At 44.8% G+C, this 18,970-nt stretch overlaps 1 protein-coding gene across 1 annotated transcript in view; it reads left to right on the top strand.

The window, feature by feature from the left end:
* EVL (Enah/Vasp-like) overlaps nucleotides 1-16,345 on the top strand; it is a 69,929-nt gene extending 53,584 nt beyond the window's left edge. Inside the window, exons 5-14 of the mRNA XM_088539665.1 lie at nucleotides 508-569; nucleotides 4,653-4,882; nucleotides 5,270-5,391; nucleotides 8,273-8,333; nucleotides 10,320-10,386; nucleotides 11,761-11,827; nucleotides 11,916-11,978; nucleotides 14,171-14,237; nucleotides 14,617-14,674; nucleotides 15,738-16,345. Coding sequence (XP_088395791.1) covers nucleotides 508-569; nucleotides 4,653-4,882; nucleotides 5,270-5,391; nucleotides 8,273-8,333; nucleotides 10,320-10,386; nucleotides 11,761-11,827; nucleotides 11,916-11,978; nucleotides 14,171-14,237; nucleotides 14,617-14,674; nucleotides 15,738-15,775 — 835 coding nt within the window. The 3' untranslated portion in view covers nucleotides 15,776-16,345. The remainder of the gene's footprint in view (nucleotides 1-507; nucleotides 570-4,652; nucleotides 4,883-5,269; nucleotides 5,392-8,272; nucleotides 8,334-10,319; nucleotides 10,387-11,760; nucleotides 11,828-11,915; nucleotides 11,979-14,170; nucleotides 14,238-14,616; nucleotides 14,675-15,737) is intronic.
* Nucleotides 16,346-18,970: the final 2,625 nt, after the last annotated feature.

The following is an 18,970-nucleotide window of genomic DNA, read 5'->3' as shown; positions in this document are numbered from 1 at the left end:
CCCAAGAATTTGCTCACCTGCAGAGTGTTGCTGAATGAACAAAGGGTTTTGTTGTGCAGCTCCGTGTTGTGGAGTGAGTAGCTAAGCACAGATCACACGTGCAGGGACAGGTCCTTTGGCTGCAGAGCAGTAAAAGCATCAGTAATGTGTTGTTTTGTGCAAGGCGTCCATTACTCTTCACTGGAAGTCCTTGCAGTTAACTCCCTGCCTAATTTCCATCCTCTTGGGACCTGAGATGCTTCAGTACTTTCTTAGTGACTATTCCACATGTAAATTATCTCACATGGATTAACCAGCCCTTACAACAAGCATTTGCTGTATCCTGCAGGTACAGGACCTTGTCCCAGTTTCATGGCTCCAGGTCCATCTTTCAGAAACGGGATTTCTGCAAGGGACTGACTCACACCACTCAAAACTTACAGCTTGAGGGCTTCCCAATGTATAAAGCTCCTACTAAAAAAATATAAAAAATACATAGTGATTGAGGGTTTTTCATTGTTGTTCCAGACAAGTGATGGAACAGCAGCAGCAGCGCCAAGAATCTCTGGAAAGAAGAACCTCTACCACAGGCAAGTATCAAATACATGGAAACAAGGCACATATGTTCCTTTCCCTGCCTGCATCCTCTAGCTGTGGTTGGAGAGGGGGGAGTTATAGAAGACGTGGTTATAGTTTAAGGCATTATCAGAAAGGGACTTAAATGTGTTTGGAGAGTGTGTTGTTTCCAGAGGCTTGAGTGCTGGGTGCACAGGTGGAGCTGGGCAGATTTTGCACCTAGCAAGACTGGTGTGGCCGAGGGGCATTTTTGGTGTGCAGTGGGAGCTGGAGGGGCTGCTTCCCCACCCCGAGGGAGAACAGGGAGCACAGCCCGTGGCACATCATTGACTGGGGCTGTCTGTGTGGGCCAGGGCTCTGCATCGCTCTGCAACATGAAGCCAAACACAGCACAGTAGAAAATCTAGCCCAGGATTTTCATCAGTTGGGATTTTGCAATAATGAAGTGAGGAGCCATGTATGAGCGTAATGGAAATATATATATATATTTAATGAGCTTACGAAAATCTTCTATGGCATATTAAGTTGCATGAAGCTGAGAGATGACAGGAGTAGTTCATAGCCACAAAGCGTGGCTTTGCCTGTGTGAAAGAAGGCAGAAGTCAAACCACGACAGTTTTCTTTGGACTTTTTTGGGGGCGTTAGAGTTTTTTTTTTTTTAAATCTGGCAAAACGCTTCAATTTTTTTCCCAGATGTTGTAATTTTTTAGTTGTTTTTGCCCTGAGTCCAGCTCAGAGTTACGCACGGATGGCCTAGTTACCTACATTGCTGCACTCCTTGGGCTGACCCTCGGGCGTCCGGTGCTGGGTGGGTGACACCGAGATGCCCCTGGGCTCCTGCCAGGCGAGCGGCTCCGCGTCGCGGGCGTCACGGTGCTCCACACTCGCTGCTGTTGGTGGAGCAGCAGGAGTGCCCGTTGTCCAGACTCAGCCTTGTGTAGGCCTCAGAAAAGTGTTAAAGCACAAAGTGTGGCTTTTGCTGCAAGGATTTGCACAGCTCTCGGTTTCTGGAGTTCATTGGAAACCGCTAGAACTGGTGGTTTTCTGCACCATCTTCTCCTTGCTTTGACTTTCTGTTTGCATTTACTTTGCAGTTCCGCAGTTCCTTTTTTTCTTTTTTTTTTCCATGCCACTTTGCCTTGTTTTCATTCCTTGCTGCATGTCCATTTGATTCTTTTCATTTTTCTGTTCTTTTAGTTTCTACCCTTCAGCTAAGCGAGTGCTCTCCCCCCTCTCACCACCAGTCTCCTCCTCCTGGCTACAGTAACTGCAGTGCTCCTGCCTCGGCCAGTGCTGCCCCTTCTCCACCACCCTATGCCAAAGTTGTCTCTTCAGCATCTGCTGCCCCCACTAGTAAAACCTCTTTCAGATGCCCCAGGGTAGCCAAAGAGCCCCCACAGCTTCTGCACAGACATTCAGCCTCTGAGCTGACTCCATCCCCAAGTTCCTCCTCTCCAGCCTGGCCGAACCATAGGACTGTAACGCAAAACATCAAGCAAATCTCGCTGTCTCCACCACCACCCCCTCCTTCCCACTTTCCCTTCATCTCTCGCCAGCCTCTCAGGCGCTCTTCTCTTCCATACCCTCCTCAGTCTTCTGCTTCTCCCATCCCAAATGCACCTTCTGCCCAGAAGGGCTTTGTCCTGCAGCCACATATTCCTGTCATCCTGCCTGTGATACCTGTCCTGAGTGACAGGCTCAGAGGATCCACAGGTAAAACCAGTCAGGAAGCCTCAGCAAACCTTCCTGTAAATGGCTATCCTGAAGCAGCACTTCCAGGACAAATTCCTTTAGGCTCCTCTAGGACCCAGGTACAAAGTGTGGATGGATCCTTCTTGTGGCACCCAGAAGCCCTGCCCAGATCCCTGGTAGCCAGCCCTCCTGGGTGCTTTAGCCAGGCTTCCTCGCAGCCCTCCCACCCACCCTGTCATTCCCCGCAGCCCGTGAGCCAGCCCATGTCACACTCTCTTCCATTACCTCCCCCGTACGCTGCTGTATCGGAGGTGACCATGTCCAAGAGGACCCCTCCTTACATGACTTCATCAGCCATTTCCCACTTGAGTAAGTACTTTCTTTGACTGGGTAGCAACCTGCATAAAGCATTAGCTTCAAACTATTTTAAAAGCCCCATTCCTGCTGGAAAAAGGCCTGACAGATCCAAGACGAATCCTGCTGTCCTTGACATCTGGAACCAAGGTGGAGTGGTGTAGTACACACTCAAGACTAGTCCAAGAGCCTTCAGAGCTAAAAGCAGGGCAAAAAGCAGAAGTTTCTAGGCCAGGGCTCTGACAGGGCTCTGGCCAGGGCTCTGGCCTAGAAACTTGTGGTAAGGCATAGTCTTAGCCTATTAGCCCAGGCAGAGATTTATATCATTCACCAGACTCAAACTGCATTTGGCAGTGAGCTTGGTTCAAAACCTGCACTCAGTTGGTCCAAACTTAGCTTCTGAAGTTGGATGCCACATCTGCAGTAGAATGATTGTCTATTTAGCAATATTGGTCCAGGTTATAGGTTTTATTCTTTTTTAAGTGAGCAAAGGATATAATGTAAATGTTATAGTTATCCATAATCCCCCATGCTTATATAATTTATTTCATTCTAGGAATTCTCTTCCTCGTATAAATTGCACATTTATAGCTGAGGGCTTGCTGCCCTAGCTATTCCAGCAAATCTGTCTAATGCAGGCAGTTCATGCTGCTTTGAATATGGTCTTGGTTTCTAGTGCTCATCTAAAACCTGCTGAATTAGAACAATTAATTACTGTTTGCCTGTTTGCAATTCAGATCACACTTTCTGTGAGTTGGATCCATTCCCATTTACAACCCCATAAAATACTTAAATGATATGCCTAGAAAAGGTAGAAAGAAGAGATATTTCCTTCCACTTTCTGCTAAAAGTATTATTACTTACCACAGTAGGTTCAGTCTGTAGGCTGATACAAATCCTGGAAATCCATTCAGTTCAATAAAGTTAGTTTAAATTTACATCAGACCATTATTTCGATTCAGTTCAAATCTTGCCTCAGGCTGGCCTCTAATTAGGTGGGTATAGTTTTGCAATTACAATTAAACATACCCACAATGTATTGCTAGCTATTATTTTTTTGAACTAAATAGGATTTGAGATGTTTAAAGTATTTCTAATAGCAGCCACAGTTCATTTCAAGAATGGAACTGGGAGTGTGAAATAATGGGCAAAGTAACCACAGAAATAAGGCAGTGTTATAAGAAACCCTTATAAGAAGTAAATCAGGCTGCTAATGTTAAGTATAATTCCCAAATGTTCCTCAATCAAATCCATCCCCTTTTTCAAAATAGTGCTTACCAAGCAATCAAACCCGTGATTATATATCAAGAGAAGCCTATTCTGAGAGAACATAATGTAGGGAAATTCCCTTGGGGTGGCATATTCATTCAACTGACCCGTTATAAATAGGAAAAATATTGCCACTTCTGATCAGCCCCTCAAAGAGGCTGCTGCTGTGAGCGACTCTGCTGAACCATGGCGTGGTGGGAGCTGGGCTCTCACCCTGCTCCTTTCCAGGGCTGGCCGAGGCAGTACTGCTTCCTTGAACAGAAAGGCAGATGTGTAGATCAGTCCGTGGTTGTGATGAAACCTGTTGTGGATGAGGTCCTGTGAGGTTCATGGTGCAACTTGTACACATCTGCATGTGGGAAGATCACAGAATCACAGAATGGTTGAGGTTGGAAGGGACCTCTAGAGATCATCTAGTCCAACCCCCCTGCTCCAGCAGGGACACCTAGAGCACGTGGCACAGGGTGGCATCCAGGCGGGCTTTGAAGATCTCCAGAGAAGGAGACTCCACAACCTCTCTGGGCAGCCTGTTCCAAGATATAGCAGGGGCATCTCTCTCCTGTTGATTTTGACACAGAATAAAAAAATGGCCTGGCCTGGGAGAGAGGGAGGCAGCTTGCTCGGTGGTTGCAGGTAGGAGGAGCTATCGCAGATCTGCCGTGGATGTGTTCACCGTTCATCATCCCTCTGGTCTCACAGTCACTCCATGGCCCTGGGAGAGCGAACATGCCGTTGCCTGCAAACCAGTTGCTCACGAGTCACCCGTATTCTCTGCGTTTCAGGCCCACCACTGCCACCGGGGCATCCCGGTGCTGCTGCCGCCATCCCGGCCTCGTCCGGAGGGCCCCCGCCACCGCCGCCGCCGCCGGTCCCGCCGCCGCCCACGGGCGCTGCGCCCCCGCCACCACCGCCGCTGCCGGCCGGCGCCGCCCAGGCGGCCGCCATCGAGGACGGGTCGGTGTCGGGGCTGGCCGCGGCCCTCGCGGGTGCCAAACTAAGGAGGGTTCAACGGGTAAGGACATGGCTTGGGCACTCCCGCGTCTGCTGGGGTTTTACAGTCATCATGAGCAGGTTACACGGACTGCACTGAAAAACAGTTTAGACTGTTGAGGCCTCATGTGTAGACAGCTGCTTAGGTAAGGGTTGCAAAACGTAATCGTGGACAAGGAGCAGTCTGTTTTTCTTCAGCACCTGCTCCTGTATTTGCCTCATCCTTGTGGTCTGGTTTGGAGATTTGGATGGGCTGTGTGGGTCTCCTTTCCAGCACAGAATACAGCCAACTTCTCGTTTTATTCTGTGCTGTGATCACTGCTCCTAATAAGTATAAAAAATAATCATTAAGGGCACAGTCTGAAATTAAATTCTCTTTATGACCTGCAATGTTGGTTTCTGTCTTAAGCCAGAAGATGGTTCAGGAGGGTCCAGTCCCAGTGGGGTTTCCAAGAGCGATGCCAATCGAACAAGTAGCGGAGGAGGCGGAGGAGGACTCATGGAAGAAATGAATAAATTACTGGCAAAAAGGTTTGTATTTAGCCTTCAAGTAAGCACTAACATGAGATCAGCAGCAAATTGTTGAACAAGTTATTGTCTTTTGCAATGAACAACGGTCACTTCGGTGCCTCTGCAATTCGGCAGGTCTTGTATACGTGTTGGTTGCCAGAGCCCCCTGGCATTTAATGCAAATGCATGGGTGACACAGCCATGATCCTGCACAGAGTTTAGCTGCTGTCACAATTCCTGCAGAGCGGTAATCTTCCATGACACTGATAAATGTATCCTGTATGATTTTGCTAATTTACCAAATCTATTTCAAAGTTACTGTCTTCTGTAAGAATAAAATATGAAAGGAATTTAGACTAGTAATTTTTTATGCAGCCCTTCCAGGATGTTGGGCCCAGAAATGTATTCAGAAGTGCAATAATAGGACAGCATCTTGGCGGAGAAATTATTATTGATCTTTAGTGTGCTCAATATGGTCTGAACAAGTTATTCTCCACCAAGGCTGTGATTTATCAAGCTATGAGATATGTAAAGCCACTCCATTTCAATTATTTTTGCTTTCTTTTTCCCCCCCAGCTTCCATCTATAATGTTGTATCAGATTGTAACTCATAAGTTGCTGGTGTTATGTCTTCTAGTTTTACCTCTGAAGACTTTTTTACATGAGTAGTGAAAGAAAAGGATGAGTAAGGCGATGAGGTGTAGTTACAGTTGTCTAGTGCGCAGTAGTAAAGTTCTTAAATAATGCTGTCTACGATAAAAAAAATAGTGTCTTCAGTGGGTCTGATTCCAGCTTTCCTCCTGGTCACTTCAGAAGGAAATCTGAAGATCGTTCATGGATTTAATCCTTTGGAAAGCATTAAGTAAAGACACAGAGCTGCAGAAACAGTAACCAGCAGTGTAAAACATCAAGCGTATAATTTTCTGTCTTCTTAAAATTAAAATAGTTTTAATAGCTTTTAATTAAAGTAGTTATTTACTGGTTCGACTTCTGATCTATTTTGTGCTGCTACATGTCAAGACTGACCTTGCAGAACTGGCAGAAGCCTATAAGCCAAGTCAGGTTTGATGACTAGATTTTGGGGTAACTAACTGTTCAAACATGCAGCCTAAATTGATATTTCTTATGCTGGGGTACCGAAATCGCTACAAATAGCCATGTCTTTGTCTGTGGTTCTAGTCTAAAATATACACAAGTCTGGCTTTCAGCAGTGGCATCCAGATTCTTCTGTTGTTCAGGGTCAAATCCCTTTGGTATTTTAACAAAAATGCATCTACTTGAGTGACCTCTGTGCAGCCAAGTAGTGAGAAATCAACTGAGCTGCAAATCCCTTCTCCAGGTTTCTGCCATCGGCAGAATTGTCTGCTAAGTAAGTTCTGCTTCACAAAACCATGGACGTTACTGAAAATACGCAAGTGTCAATCTGGACATGCTGTTAAACTGGTATTCGGAGAGCATCTTGGCTGCAAAACCTTCGACCCTGTGTCTCAGGTTACTTTTACGGAGCTGGCAGTTGGGGGAAAATGGTGTTTTCAAATCGAGTGTGTTCAATACAAAGATCACTGAGCAATGATCTCAGAGATCCTTTTTGGAGCAACAAAACCTGTGCTCAGAAGCAAAGGATGTTTCTAACTCTGAGTAAGTAATAGAGAGAAGTGACTCTGAGATCTCTGGTGATATAAAATATTGTGCTCTACAAACATTGTGCCCCACGAGAGTGGCTGTTTGTTTCAGAACCAAACTGCAAGAGAGTAATGAACTACCTCACAAACCACTGTCATTTTTAACCCTGTTAAGTTTGTTGTAAGACAAAAACAAAGACATAATCTAACATTGATCTCTCTCCCTGGCTAATATATTTTCATGGCTCAGGCTTATAACTGTTATAACCTTTGTTCCTCAGAAATAGCAACTAAAGATAAAAACTATTCTTTATCTGCTACAAAAAATATTAATTCATTTGAATGTCTATAAATAATTCCCAAAGCACACCATGTCCTATAAAAACATGCATGTTTTTTATTCCTCTGTTTTTTTGTTGAATTTATGTCAAAACCTCCAATTTGACAATCCAGTGAGACATTCCTTTTGTCAATGATATGTTAAAAAACAAATCCTTTGACATGTTGGGAGGTCTTTTTAGCTAAGAAGTTTTCTAAAATCAGTTTGAGATCTATTGTTATTTTTCCTATGGGATAAATTTTGTCCACTTAGAATCAAGACTAAATAAGAAATCTGTCATACTGGTGTTAAGAAAAAAAAATCTACAAAAGGTGGTGTTTGCAGGTGGATTTGATCATCACAAGCAAAATGCATGGGGAGGCAGAGGAGCAGCTCCACTATAGTCTTGAGTGGGAAATTGGATGTCCAGAGGATCAGTACATGGCACATTTCTTTAGTGCTTGAAAACAAAGAATTTGCCTCTAGGTTGGATAGGGGGATATAAAACAACCATAAAAATGATATTGCACGTGCCTGAGAAGGCAGTTTGGCCCTCACTCAAATACCTGCCTGACCAGCCTGGGGGTGTTTTTGTTTCTTCCAGAAGCAGCTGGTTCCTGAGCCCTAGAAAGAAGTTTTCCCTTTCTTTCCATTTTCATGCCCAAATGCACTTCTCCGTCTGCTTTGACATGTTTTTTATGCTGTGCACCCTGTATCATATTAAACACTGCCTCAACATATTGCCCTTCTCCCTGATTCATAACACTAAATTTTGGCTTCCTCACTGTCATCCAAATCCTAGACAAACTTACTCAATCTGTGTCAAATTCCCTAAGATGAACTGAGTAAATAGTGACTCCCACCAAAGCATGAATCAGCCTTCAGGTGGAGACAGGTGCCTGCTGCAGAGGGTGTTTCTAGAGGGCTGACTCTGTGTCCTATTTCATATTCCTTTGCAAAGGAGGAAAGCAGCATCGCAGTCAGACAAGCCAGCTGACAAAAAGGAAGAGGAAAGCCAAAATGTAAGTGAAGGATTCTTTGCTGTTGTGCTCTTGCAAATATGCTGCCTTGCAAGCGAAAGGCCTGCATGCGTTCACGTGTGTGTCAGGAGATCGCTGCTGATCCGGTAATGTGTTTGTGTGTGGAATCAGCAGTGAAATTAGCTGCTCTAGTAAGAGCACACTGGAAACAAGAATTGTCGTCTTATTCATAGGAGAGATACTGAGATATTGAGATATTGGATAGATCCAAACCACATCACTAGGTGCTTTTTCATGGTCTGCTCTGAATATTTTAGGGTACTGTAGGCTCTTGCCCCTCAAGAAGATGTCACAAACCTTATTGCAAGTCACCTGAGATCAGGTCCATGGTGTGTGCTTTGTACTTGTGGCCTCAGCTGGGCTGAGCAGGATTGTTGGCCACGGCGGGTAGCTCTGTGTTGCCATGCTCCATGCAAAGCAAAATCAGCTCGCTTTGGAGCCCAGGCTGCATTTAAACATGCCACTGAGGTGGGAAGGGGAGCAGTAGATTAACCACTAGACCGTTCAAAAGTTAAAATGCATGTTCATAACACTCACTGTAAAACAACATGGAAGTTGGACAAATGGAGGGGAATTTCGATGCATTTCTGTGTGTATGTTGCCCACAGAAGCAATTGCACAGGAGTTTGGGTTTGATGCAGCTTTTAAGGTGAACTTGCTGCTTGTAAAAGATGCTGCAATTTCAAATTCAACCTGCGGTTTAAAGAACTTCTCTCTATGGGCTGAACCAGGACAGCATGGGAGATCTTTCCCATGCCAGGAGAGGCTTGGAGCTGTGTCCCTTCCCACCGTGCTTGCTGGGGCTGCTGATCATAACTAACTCATCCAGGTGGCTCCGGGAGGCTCGCTGCTGTGGCTGGAGCATCTTCCACCCAACACATCACCCACACAGAGATATTCCCACCAGGGACGAGATCACTGCTGCTCAGGGAAAAGCCGTTCAGGAAACAGAGGCTGCCCCCATTCAGAGAGACCTGTAGCCTGAAAAGGAATAAGCATTTGCGCTGTTTAAGGAGGAAAGTGGCTATTTTGGGAGTGTTCCTGGAGGGATGCTTCAGGCTTGGAATTTGCCTGTTCAATCCTTGATTCTGCTGTGCAAGTATTAATCCTTAATCTTGCCCCAAAACTGATTTTGATCCATTCATTCAGGGATGAAAGGTGCTGTTTAGCTTCAGGGCCCCTGCCGTGTTTCTGCCATTTACTTTCGCCTTGAAGCTCTGTCTCGTTTGCATCTCCCAACTTTTAGTAGCACCAAACAGTCCAGGAAGATGTTTTTCAAGGGCACCTGCTTGTTTTGGGTGGCAGATCACACTGTGGTGGGGGGATCTTCTGTCCTCTTCTGTGCAGGTTCATTTTACCACGCGCAAATAACGTTTTGCCTGAGTGTGCTTTGAGGGCTGGTAAATAATACTGACATGTCGAGTATATGGGTCAGTGTTCAATGTTCTGTCACGCTTATTTAAGTCCCAGATAGCAGAGGCCAAATCCCTGATGTGGTATTTAATCTTCTAGTTAGTAGGAGTATCAATAGATTAAGTTACCCTGTGTCCTGTTAGTAACTGGATTGCTCACTGAGGTCAGTGGCTGTGCTGGGCTAAAAGGCCAGGATCTGACCTAGCATTTCTTGAGATGGCTCGATTTCTGTATTGCAGAGAGCTTCTAGATTTGGGAAATGGATGGTTTGTATTTATACATCAGCAGCCAGGATTTGTCAGGGGAAATTCAGTCTAGGTTTGTTACAGGGATGAAAGCAATTCAGTTCTTTAGTGGAAAAGCATCCATGAAAATAGAGAGAGAGATTTTCTTATATTTAAGACAGAGACATGTCAAAGTTTAAACGTGCCTAAGTCTATATGCTAGGAAGAAACTTGTTTCTGCCCGGCTCGTGCTCTGCCTGGTCTCCAAAGTAGAAGAGGCGTCTGTGGTTCATCTCCAAAATCAAGAAACATCTTGTTTTTTCCTTCCTAGGACGATGCTAGCACCTCTCCTTCCCCCGTTACACGAGGTCCCACCCAGCAACAGCAGAATTCTTCAGGTATTAAATTTAACTACTACTGTTTCAGGTGTCGTCTTAAGCTAGTTGAGAGTCTCACTGCAGGAATCTGGGTGCAGTGTCCTACTCCGGAATGCCAGAGTGGTAACGAACAGAACATTTCCAAATAGCTGGTGTTTCCATAACTGTATTCAGCGTGAAGTGGTGTCTTCATACTCTTCATAGCCAAGAGAAAAACAAAGCAACTAAAAAAAATATCTAGTTATACAGGCCCAGATACGTAACTGAGCATCTGAATCTTCTCTGCACCTGATTCCTCTATGAGCAAATCCCCCCATTCTTTCCCTTTGGCTGATGGAGCTGTCCTGCTTTGTACAGCTAAAATTTTCATGCTAGACTATGATCCTTCCTTAAGCTAGTAGCTTGTTGCAGGAGGCCTGATCCTGAGAGTTACAAGAATAGATTAAATTAAGGCAGTGTTGAGTTATAAGAGTAGATGAAATTAAAGTAGTGCTTAAAATATGTTTTTCCTATGCTGATTTGAAATTATTGTACCTCTGATAAACTGCAAGCCAGTCAGATTCATTCTTGCCTCAGCCCTGGATTTCATACACAAAAAAGGAAATCTCTCCCGAGGGAAGGAGCATTTAACCATTCCAGTTTCCTTTTGGAATAAAGTCATTATTTGCCTGCTCTGCAAGGAAGGGAAAGAAGCCAAGAGAAAGGTGCATATAAGTGAGGAACAAGATCTGGAGATTTCCTAGGAATGGCCATAATTCTTCTAAAGAACTTTTCAGGACCTCACAGAGGAGCCAAACCTTGTGCTTGTGCACCAGCTGGGTGCTGTTGAAGTATCTGTAATAGAACACTTAATTTTGAACAATTTTCTTGAGGGAAGATTGGGATGAGAGTACACCTTTGCAATAGCAAGATGTGGTGCAGCTTTTGAAAAGTAGAAATGAAAATAAAACTAAATAAATTCCCTGAAGATTTACATAGCAGGGGTTGCACCTGTCTTTTCTCAGTTACACCCACTTTTTCTACCAACTATGCAGACAAGAAACAGAAGACTTCTTAAATTAAAATATAAATAAATATTATACTGAACAAAATAAGCCTTGAAGCAATTAGTCTGCATGTCTTAATACAAATTATTTGTGCTCTTCCTCTTGCTTTTCCAGTTTCATCTGCTTTTGGTATCATTTAACTACTGGGTCCCTGTTTAAAGGGATTGCTACACAGATTTTGGCCAGTGCTTTCTCTGTGAAGCAGGCATCCCTGCTCATCCAGCACTCCAGCTTTCCTGGGTCTTTTTAAGTCCCTCATCCTCATTGAATAAAAGCAGTAAGACAATCAATTTCAGGAGTTTTATTGTTAAGAAAAAAAAAAGAATGTTTTGTTGTTGTTGTTTTCTAGACTCTGGAAAGAAGCCATGGGAAAGGAGCAATTCTGTTGAAAAGCCTGTGTCCTCGCTGCTCTCGAGGTGAGCTGCGTGGGCTGGCAGCCTGGCTAGCCCTGCTGTCCCCATGGCATGTGCACAACTCACGTCTCCTTTCATTCCATTGCTGTAGAAACCCATCAGTGGTGAAGAGCTGTGAAGCCAAGAGCCCCACACAATCCCACGTGTCTTCTAGGTACTGGCTAACAGCCTGGCTCCTTTCCCGTCTTGGCTTGTCCTGTGGGAAGTCACATCATGCGGCACCGCTCTGCGGCTCTGTCTTTGCTCATTCTGTTGCAATCCACTTTGTCTGTCGCTGCGCAAGGTTGGCCTGAGAACAGCTGAAACAATGTGCAAGCAAAATGCGTTGCAGCAAAGGCTCTGCTCTGGAAACAGCCCCTGTTCGGGAAGGCACAGGCGTCGCAGAAGTTAATTAAACTTAAGCAAGTGCTTGAGTAGAGGCACAGGCTTGGCGGGGTGCTGTGCCACGTGGAAGACACGTCTTAGAGCATCTTTTTGTTGCTCCCAAACCACAGCAGTTTGAGGAAAACCCTGCATATAGGAGATCAATGGTTTTCATTGTCCAACCTCTGCCGAGATTTGAAAGCAGAGCCAGAAATAACCTGAAAACTCTGCCATTTGGCAAAGGGAAGTTACCGCTCCGTGGAGCTGCCGTGGGTGCATGAGAAAAGAGAGCAAAGCTTAGTGAAAAGGAAGGGTTTTGAGGTCCGCAGAACAGTAAAAAGGCCCAGACACCAGACAGGGCGCTCAGAAACACCGGGGGCAAAAGGTGGCAACTGTTAAGAGCAGAGAATAGCAGAGAAGCCTAAAGCAGGAATGCGGCAGTTCTGTCAGTCAGAACAGTGCAACGGCAGCATCGCCCCATTCTTACCCATAGATTCATGTTTGATATTGGACAGCTAAAAAGAGGGTTCCTGGTCCAGGTCCACCCTGTGTCCCTGTAGTACTGAACACTGAGAGGGAAGGACGGGCTGCAATAGGAGGTAAACCACAGGCTTGCATGTTTAGCACTTAGGGCAGAGAAATATTCTTTATTTAACGCTATTGCTTGTACTACAGTGCCCATACAGTGCAGACAGAAAGTTGCCAGTGTCAGATACCCATGTCACAGGTTTACTGCTGCTGGGGTATTCCCTGCCCTAACACTTAAGGGGATGCATTGGTGTTAGTAAAGCAAAATGTAGTCTCTGCAACTCTCCTAAAAGCAATAAGACTCCATGGTTCTAGGAAACATGTGATAGTTTCCAATAGACACAGAAAAGATCTTTATTTATCCTTGCAAGTGGGAATGAAACATGCTATTTAAACATGCTATTTAAAACAGCAGTCAGCTATAGCTATCAGCTATAATGCCATTCGTTCTGGGAGGAGTTCAGTGGGAAAGCTCCATTCATAGTTTCACACACAGAGCAGTGCTGAATGTTTGCCTGCTCGTACGGTTTGGCGGGGACGAGCAGCAGGGTTTGAAAGCTGTGGCCTGTTTCTGTTCCTGCTCAATTTGATAGTATCCATGTCTGTTCTTACTTCCAACTTAACTGTGAAAATGTACGAAACACAAAAGATTTTCCCAAGAAAGGACTGGAAGACCCAAGCAGGACCATAGCACCAGTGAAATCTTGATCAGCCCTCAGTTTGAGACCACAGATGATGGCAAAGTTTCTTGAAACATTTTCTACAAACTGTATAGTATGATTCACTTCTATAGTTACTGATTAAAAAAAAAAAGAAACCACACAGGTCTGAGCTCACTCACTAATGTACTCCTGTGAGCAGAGAGACTGATAGCACCCAAGTGTATCAGACATTAAGGGCAGGTCGTTTATACTTCTTAGTCAAGGAGAAGTGCCTCTCCTATATAGTGATATCTATAGGCTCTGCTCAGGTCAGGCCTTCCAAAGAAACAATTACTGGATTATTGTTTTACTAGTAATCTTTGCTAAAATGAATTGCACTGTTATTTAAGTAACAGATTAAAGCCTGTTTGGCCAAGACTGGTTTGTTGTACAGAAAACAGAGTGGGGAAGAGAGAAAACTAGACACTCATCTTGCAAACTGCCAATGTTGTGATAAAATGCCTTCTTAGTAGTCTTTACACCCTAAAGACATCTTGTTGTTATTAGGTTAAAATTCTTGAGAAGAAAAGGTAGCGGTTTCATTGCAGAGCCTGCAGTGCATGTTCGGTGCGGGAAGGCAGGGGAGGCCGAGGGTGGGAGGGCTTCCTTGGGCAGCACGAGAGGGAGCAGTGCAGGGGGAGAGCCCACGCTTTCTGCCTGGATTTCATCTCCTCCAGCTGGGTGGACAGAGCGTAGCAGCTACTGCGAGGCCCTGACCCACTTGTTTTTTTATCCTCTGTTTCCATTTCTCAAGGATGAAGCCAGTGAGCAGCAGCAATGATGTGGCTATGGATGCCTTAGATTTCGATCGCATGAAACAGGTGAGCAAAAAGGTCTTTCACGTTTGGAGATTTTGATGAGCTACCCATTTTCCCCCATGCATGCGCTGTACAAGCAAAACAGCTGTTCAGTCCTCTGATTTCCTCTATAACCAGGTGCTAATAGGAGGGATAGTTGATGAGCAGCAGGAGGGCACAATCTCAATGCTGTTGGATCAAAATGTCTGTACAGAAACATGCGAGTAAATAACGCCAGCATCTTCTGTGTCCTTTTCCTGGGACTGCAGACAAACCTGTCAGTAGTGCTAGGATTTAACCATGAGTGGAGGTGGGGGACACAGCACAAGTGTGTTAAACTTGCATTTTCTTCCACCAGTTAGAAGGAAATTCTGAGCAGCTGACTTGTGTTTTGTCTCATCAGGAAATATTGGAGGAAGTTGTAAGAGAGTTACACAAAGTGAAAGAGGAGATAATTGATGGTAAGAAAGAGAAAAATTATTATTTTTCTCATATTTATGACTAATTTCCTGTAGATAAGACGACAGGAACTGCAGAGTTCCGTGGTGTTCCCAGAATTTTTTGAGCAGCTCTGGTTTATATACACATTTGAAGAACAAGTGTCTACCTTGACACTGTGAGCTGTGATCACTGCCTTGCATTTGCATCTTTTATTTGTGTGCTGTTGAGATCATTTTCACTTCCAAACTGTGAGAAATGCACTGTCCTGTGTGTCTCAGAGGTGGGAGTGTATGAAAGGGCCTGCTGGTAGCCCGGTTGTGTGTCACTTTATCACAAAAATCACTTGTAACCAGCCTGACGTTCAGGTACCAAACTGTCAGTCTGGCAAAGGTCCCAAACTGAAAAAAAGTCTTTCCTGAGCATCTTCTGCAGGTAACCTCAAACCTTCACTCTATCCACTGGGTAGGACCTTCCAAGTCGCCACATAGTTTTTCTAACTCAATGAAAGTGCAAGAGCAGTGCTAAATGGATCCATGTTTTTTAAGAAATTGCTCTGTGTTATATGAGTATATATATTTTTCTGGGCCAACATAACGGAGCGCAAGGCCGCATAAAACTGCTTTCACTGAAACACACAGCAAAATACCTATTTGAAGCCCACATTAAAGCACATGAAGAGGCTTGTCCATAGATTTCACTCCTATCTTAGATTCATACAAGAGGGGAAAAAAAGAGGAAACGGTAAAACAGCTAAAATCCATTCCCCATCCCTGTGCCCTAGGCCTCACAGAGCAGCCGGGCAGTAGCAGCTGAGCAGCCCCTCGCCTGCACGTTACCGTCCTCGCAGCTTGGCCTTCAGAGCCTTCCTAGTCCATTCCAGTGCAAAATAAGACATTTGTGTAAATCACAGGTGCAAATTCTTAAACCAATACTGCAGTTTGCAAGCAAACAGCTTTCCCTTGTTCATCCTTTGCCCTCCACTCATCCTTTTAGCCGCCTGTACTTTCTGCAACCTCTTTACTTAGCGTTGTCCGCCACACGGGGTGTAACTTTTTGCATTAACTTTTTGGTTTGGTTTTCTAGCCATACGGCAGGAGTTGAGTAGAATCAGTACAACATAATGATTGCAAAGCATTTGGACGGTACTAAGAATGCTAGGAAGATCGGATCATTTCTAAGTGTACCAAGGTCATGCAAGATGGTGAGAGAGGACACCGGCACTGTCTTTGTTCTTATACCCTTTTTATTAGCAGACTCAGCACACTTTGAAGCTTGCTGCTGCCTTGGATTCGCTTCATTTTAAAAGTCTTAATCTAAAGAATATTAAATTTTAAATTTCTGGATTTTTTAGATTTCATCTGACACTGCACATTGGATTTGTCAGCCTTTTTTGTATTTTGTATTTGCTTATTTAAATGTATTACCTTTCTTTTTAGTAGTAGATAAGAACACACGTGAACCATTTGCTTTTAATAGATTACTTCAAAGTAATTTTATTAGTAGTCTGCAATGTAAATGAAGATCCTTTGCCAATGGAAATGTATTGTGGCATCACCAGAAGAAACAGAGACATGTTAGTTGTCGGCCAACAAGTTCTTTGTCTCAGAGTTATCACAATATAAAAAAAAATGGTACGTCGGTGCATCACAGTATCTGTGTTCATATTGCTAATAAACTGTTTATTGTCCACATGGCCCTGCTTTTCTTTGATTTATTAGTCCCCTAAGGTTTAGCACTTCCAGTTCACTTTGGTTTGTTTTCCTGCCAGTGCTACAGGCCCTGGAGAGGATGAGGGGAAGGTAACTCACATTTCACATTCCATGTGGGCACATCACATTCATTGCACTTACCTCCTGTCATCCCAAAAAAAAGCAGTCCCATCACCTGCTCTTCTGAGAGTTTCTAGTAAATAAAAGGCAGATGTTTATTCAGAACAAGACTACTCACGGCAGTCAGGCATTGCAGCCACAGCAAGCTGGAGTCACTAGCACAGCATGGGTGCACTAGAAGCTTAAGGGGAGTCATTGGTTAGTATTTCATATTTTGCAGTTCTTGGAGAGCTTTGTTTCAATCAAACTGAAGCCTGAGACAGTCGTACAGGACACGGCACCAGGGTGGCTGAGCGTGCGCCGCTTGCATCTCGCTGGTTGTACAATCTGTAGAGAGAGCCATTCTCTCTACCAAACATAACCCTGGGGCTTTCTGCTTGACGTGGTTCAGTGCTTTACAAGGCAACGCTCCTGATACCATATTGATAACTTTGTGTGAAAGGTAAGTGATTGGAGCTCAGCTATTGAAGTCCTTCAAACAATTTCCAAAAGGCCTCACTTTACTTCAAGCCTTCCTGAAGATAAAGGGCAAAAACAGGTACAACATGGGGAGGACTGAGTCTGAGCAAGAAGCTAGACGAGAGGCTGGGAGAAGGTAGTGCACGCGTTGCACTTGGTTATGTTATGTATTTAGCTCGGACCATGGATGTCTCTCCTTCAGAACAACCCCTGTCTGACTTTTTTTTATCAGTATGGTTATACTGCAAATTAAATACAAGAATAGTTTTTCTATGGGAGAAATGTAAGTTTAATAATTCAGCTACGAGCTATGGAGCCTGGTTTCTGTTAGCGATCTAATGCTAACTAGCCAGATCCCAGCTTGGAAGGTTAGATAGTGGGGCAAGATTTCCACATCAGAAATGAGGCCAAAAGACACAGATAGATGTGCAACACAGTACTGCAAAGTTCAGACCAAGACAAAGGGCCTTTGCAGCTAGGAAGAGCAAACATTTCGTCAGTACTTCAGTTCAACTTTCAACAGCTCATGGGTCAGGCATCACTAACAAGATTGTAAAGGTCTAATGCATAAATCCCATACAATAGCTCGAGTGTTTCTTAATTATAAACTCATTTAATGGGATACCTGACACGTGCAAGCACTTCTCGAAACTCTTGCCTCCCAGATGATCACAACCATTCTGTGAAACACTCCCATAATCTTAATCCTTAAATTGCAGGCAGTTTGAGCCTGGCACAGTTCATGTTGCCTTGGAATGTGGCATTATGCCTAGGGTCACTAATAACAGTGTCTGTAATGCAGGCTAAGCTCCTGTGTGCTGTGGCCCTCTGTTAACATTAACAACCTGTTGTAAATGAGTTGTTCTTCCTCTCTTACCTCCGCGGGCCCCATGTAATTCAGATACAATGACCTGACGCTTGCACAGCGTCAGTTAGTAGCTGTGGGAGTAGAGGCCCAAGACTTGGGGGTGGAGGCCATGGCTGACTAGGAGAAGCAGTGACACCTCGTGTAAATGCTGGCCGCTCCCCCAGCGCTACGTGTCACCAACGGGTAAATCCACCTCTGAAGACTGAGGCTGTAACTACACTAGTTAAGTAACAGGGCCAGAGATGAGTGGCTTTGCTATGAACCTGCTGGCCTGGCCCTGGCTAGCTGTGGTGGAAGCCACACACCACATCCCAGCACAGCTCAGGCCCAGTTCAGGATCAGCAGGAGCCGGAGGTCCCTTTTCTTGCCAGGGACAAGCTCTGAGCTGGATGAGCCAAGTCAGCATTAACAAGAAGGGACCTTAACCTCCCCTCCCACCATCATGTGGTGGTTTGTCCCCACCCGTGGCTCACCTGCTTCCTCTTGCCAGAGCATTTGCGTGGCAGCATAATGAAGGGGAAGCCAGGTTATTTTTTAAGCTAGGACAATAAAATTCTCATGTTCTTTCAACCCACTCACAATCGCCATGTGTTAAGCAAATAAGCAAACCCTCTGTCAGCATCATTGGTGGTGACAAGGACAAGTGCCCAAGGAGAAGACAGGATCACAGCTCTGCCCAGCGGCATCAACATAAAGCACTCATTAAAACTCACACTGCACATCCGCAAGCACCAGAAGTTCCAGCAACTTGAAATTCTCACTTTGTTGGAGAGACAGGACCAGGGAGGCTGTGGTGCTGTCCAGGCATGGGAAGTTGGGGCAGGGACTGAAACGCCGATGGGAGGCAGGCCGAGGAAGCAGTGGCCGAGCAGAGTTATCCCCAGTCTACCTGTAGCCTCTGTGTCAGGCTAGGCTATGAGTCTACCCAGTGCACATCATTGGTGACTGCATTGGAGCAGCTGAGTAAGGGAAATTCAAGGCAGAAGGTCACTACATAAAGGAAAACTACAATAGTCAGAATGAGGAAGACAACATAAGCTTTATTATGGCTTTTATATTAACTTGCTAAAGTTGGCCAAGGAAATTGAAGAACAGCTTGCTAAGGGCACAGGTAGTTCATCGTGGAGACCCAGCAGCTCTGGGGGAAAGTAATAGATAAG

Source organism: Tinamus guttatus, unplaced genomic scaffold (assembly GCF_059628265.1).
Source record: "Tinamus guttatus ecotype Peru unplaced genomic scaffold, ASM5962826v1 Tinamus_guttatus_pri_ptg000048l, whole genome shotgun sequence".
Classification (NCBI taxonomy): domain Eukaryota; kingdom Metazoa; phylum Chordata; class Aves; order Tinamiformes; family Tinamidae; genus Tinamus; species Tinamus guttatus.
The sequence above is the reverse complement of the archived record's forward strand: the minus strand, read 5'-3'. Positions and strand labels throughout refer to the sequence as shown.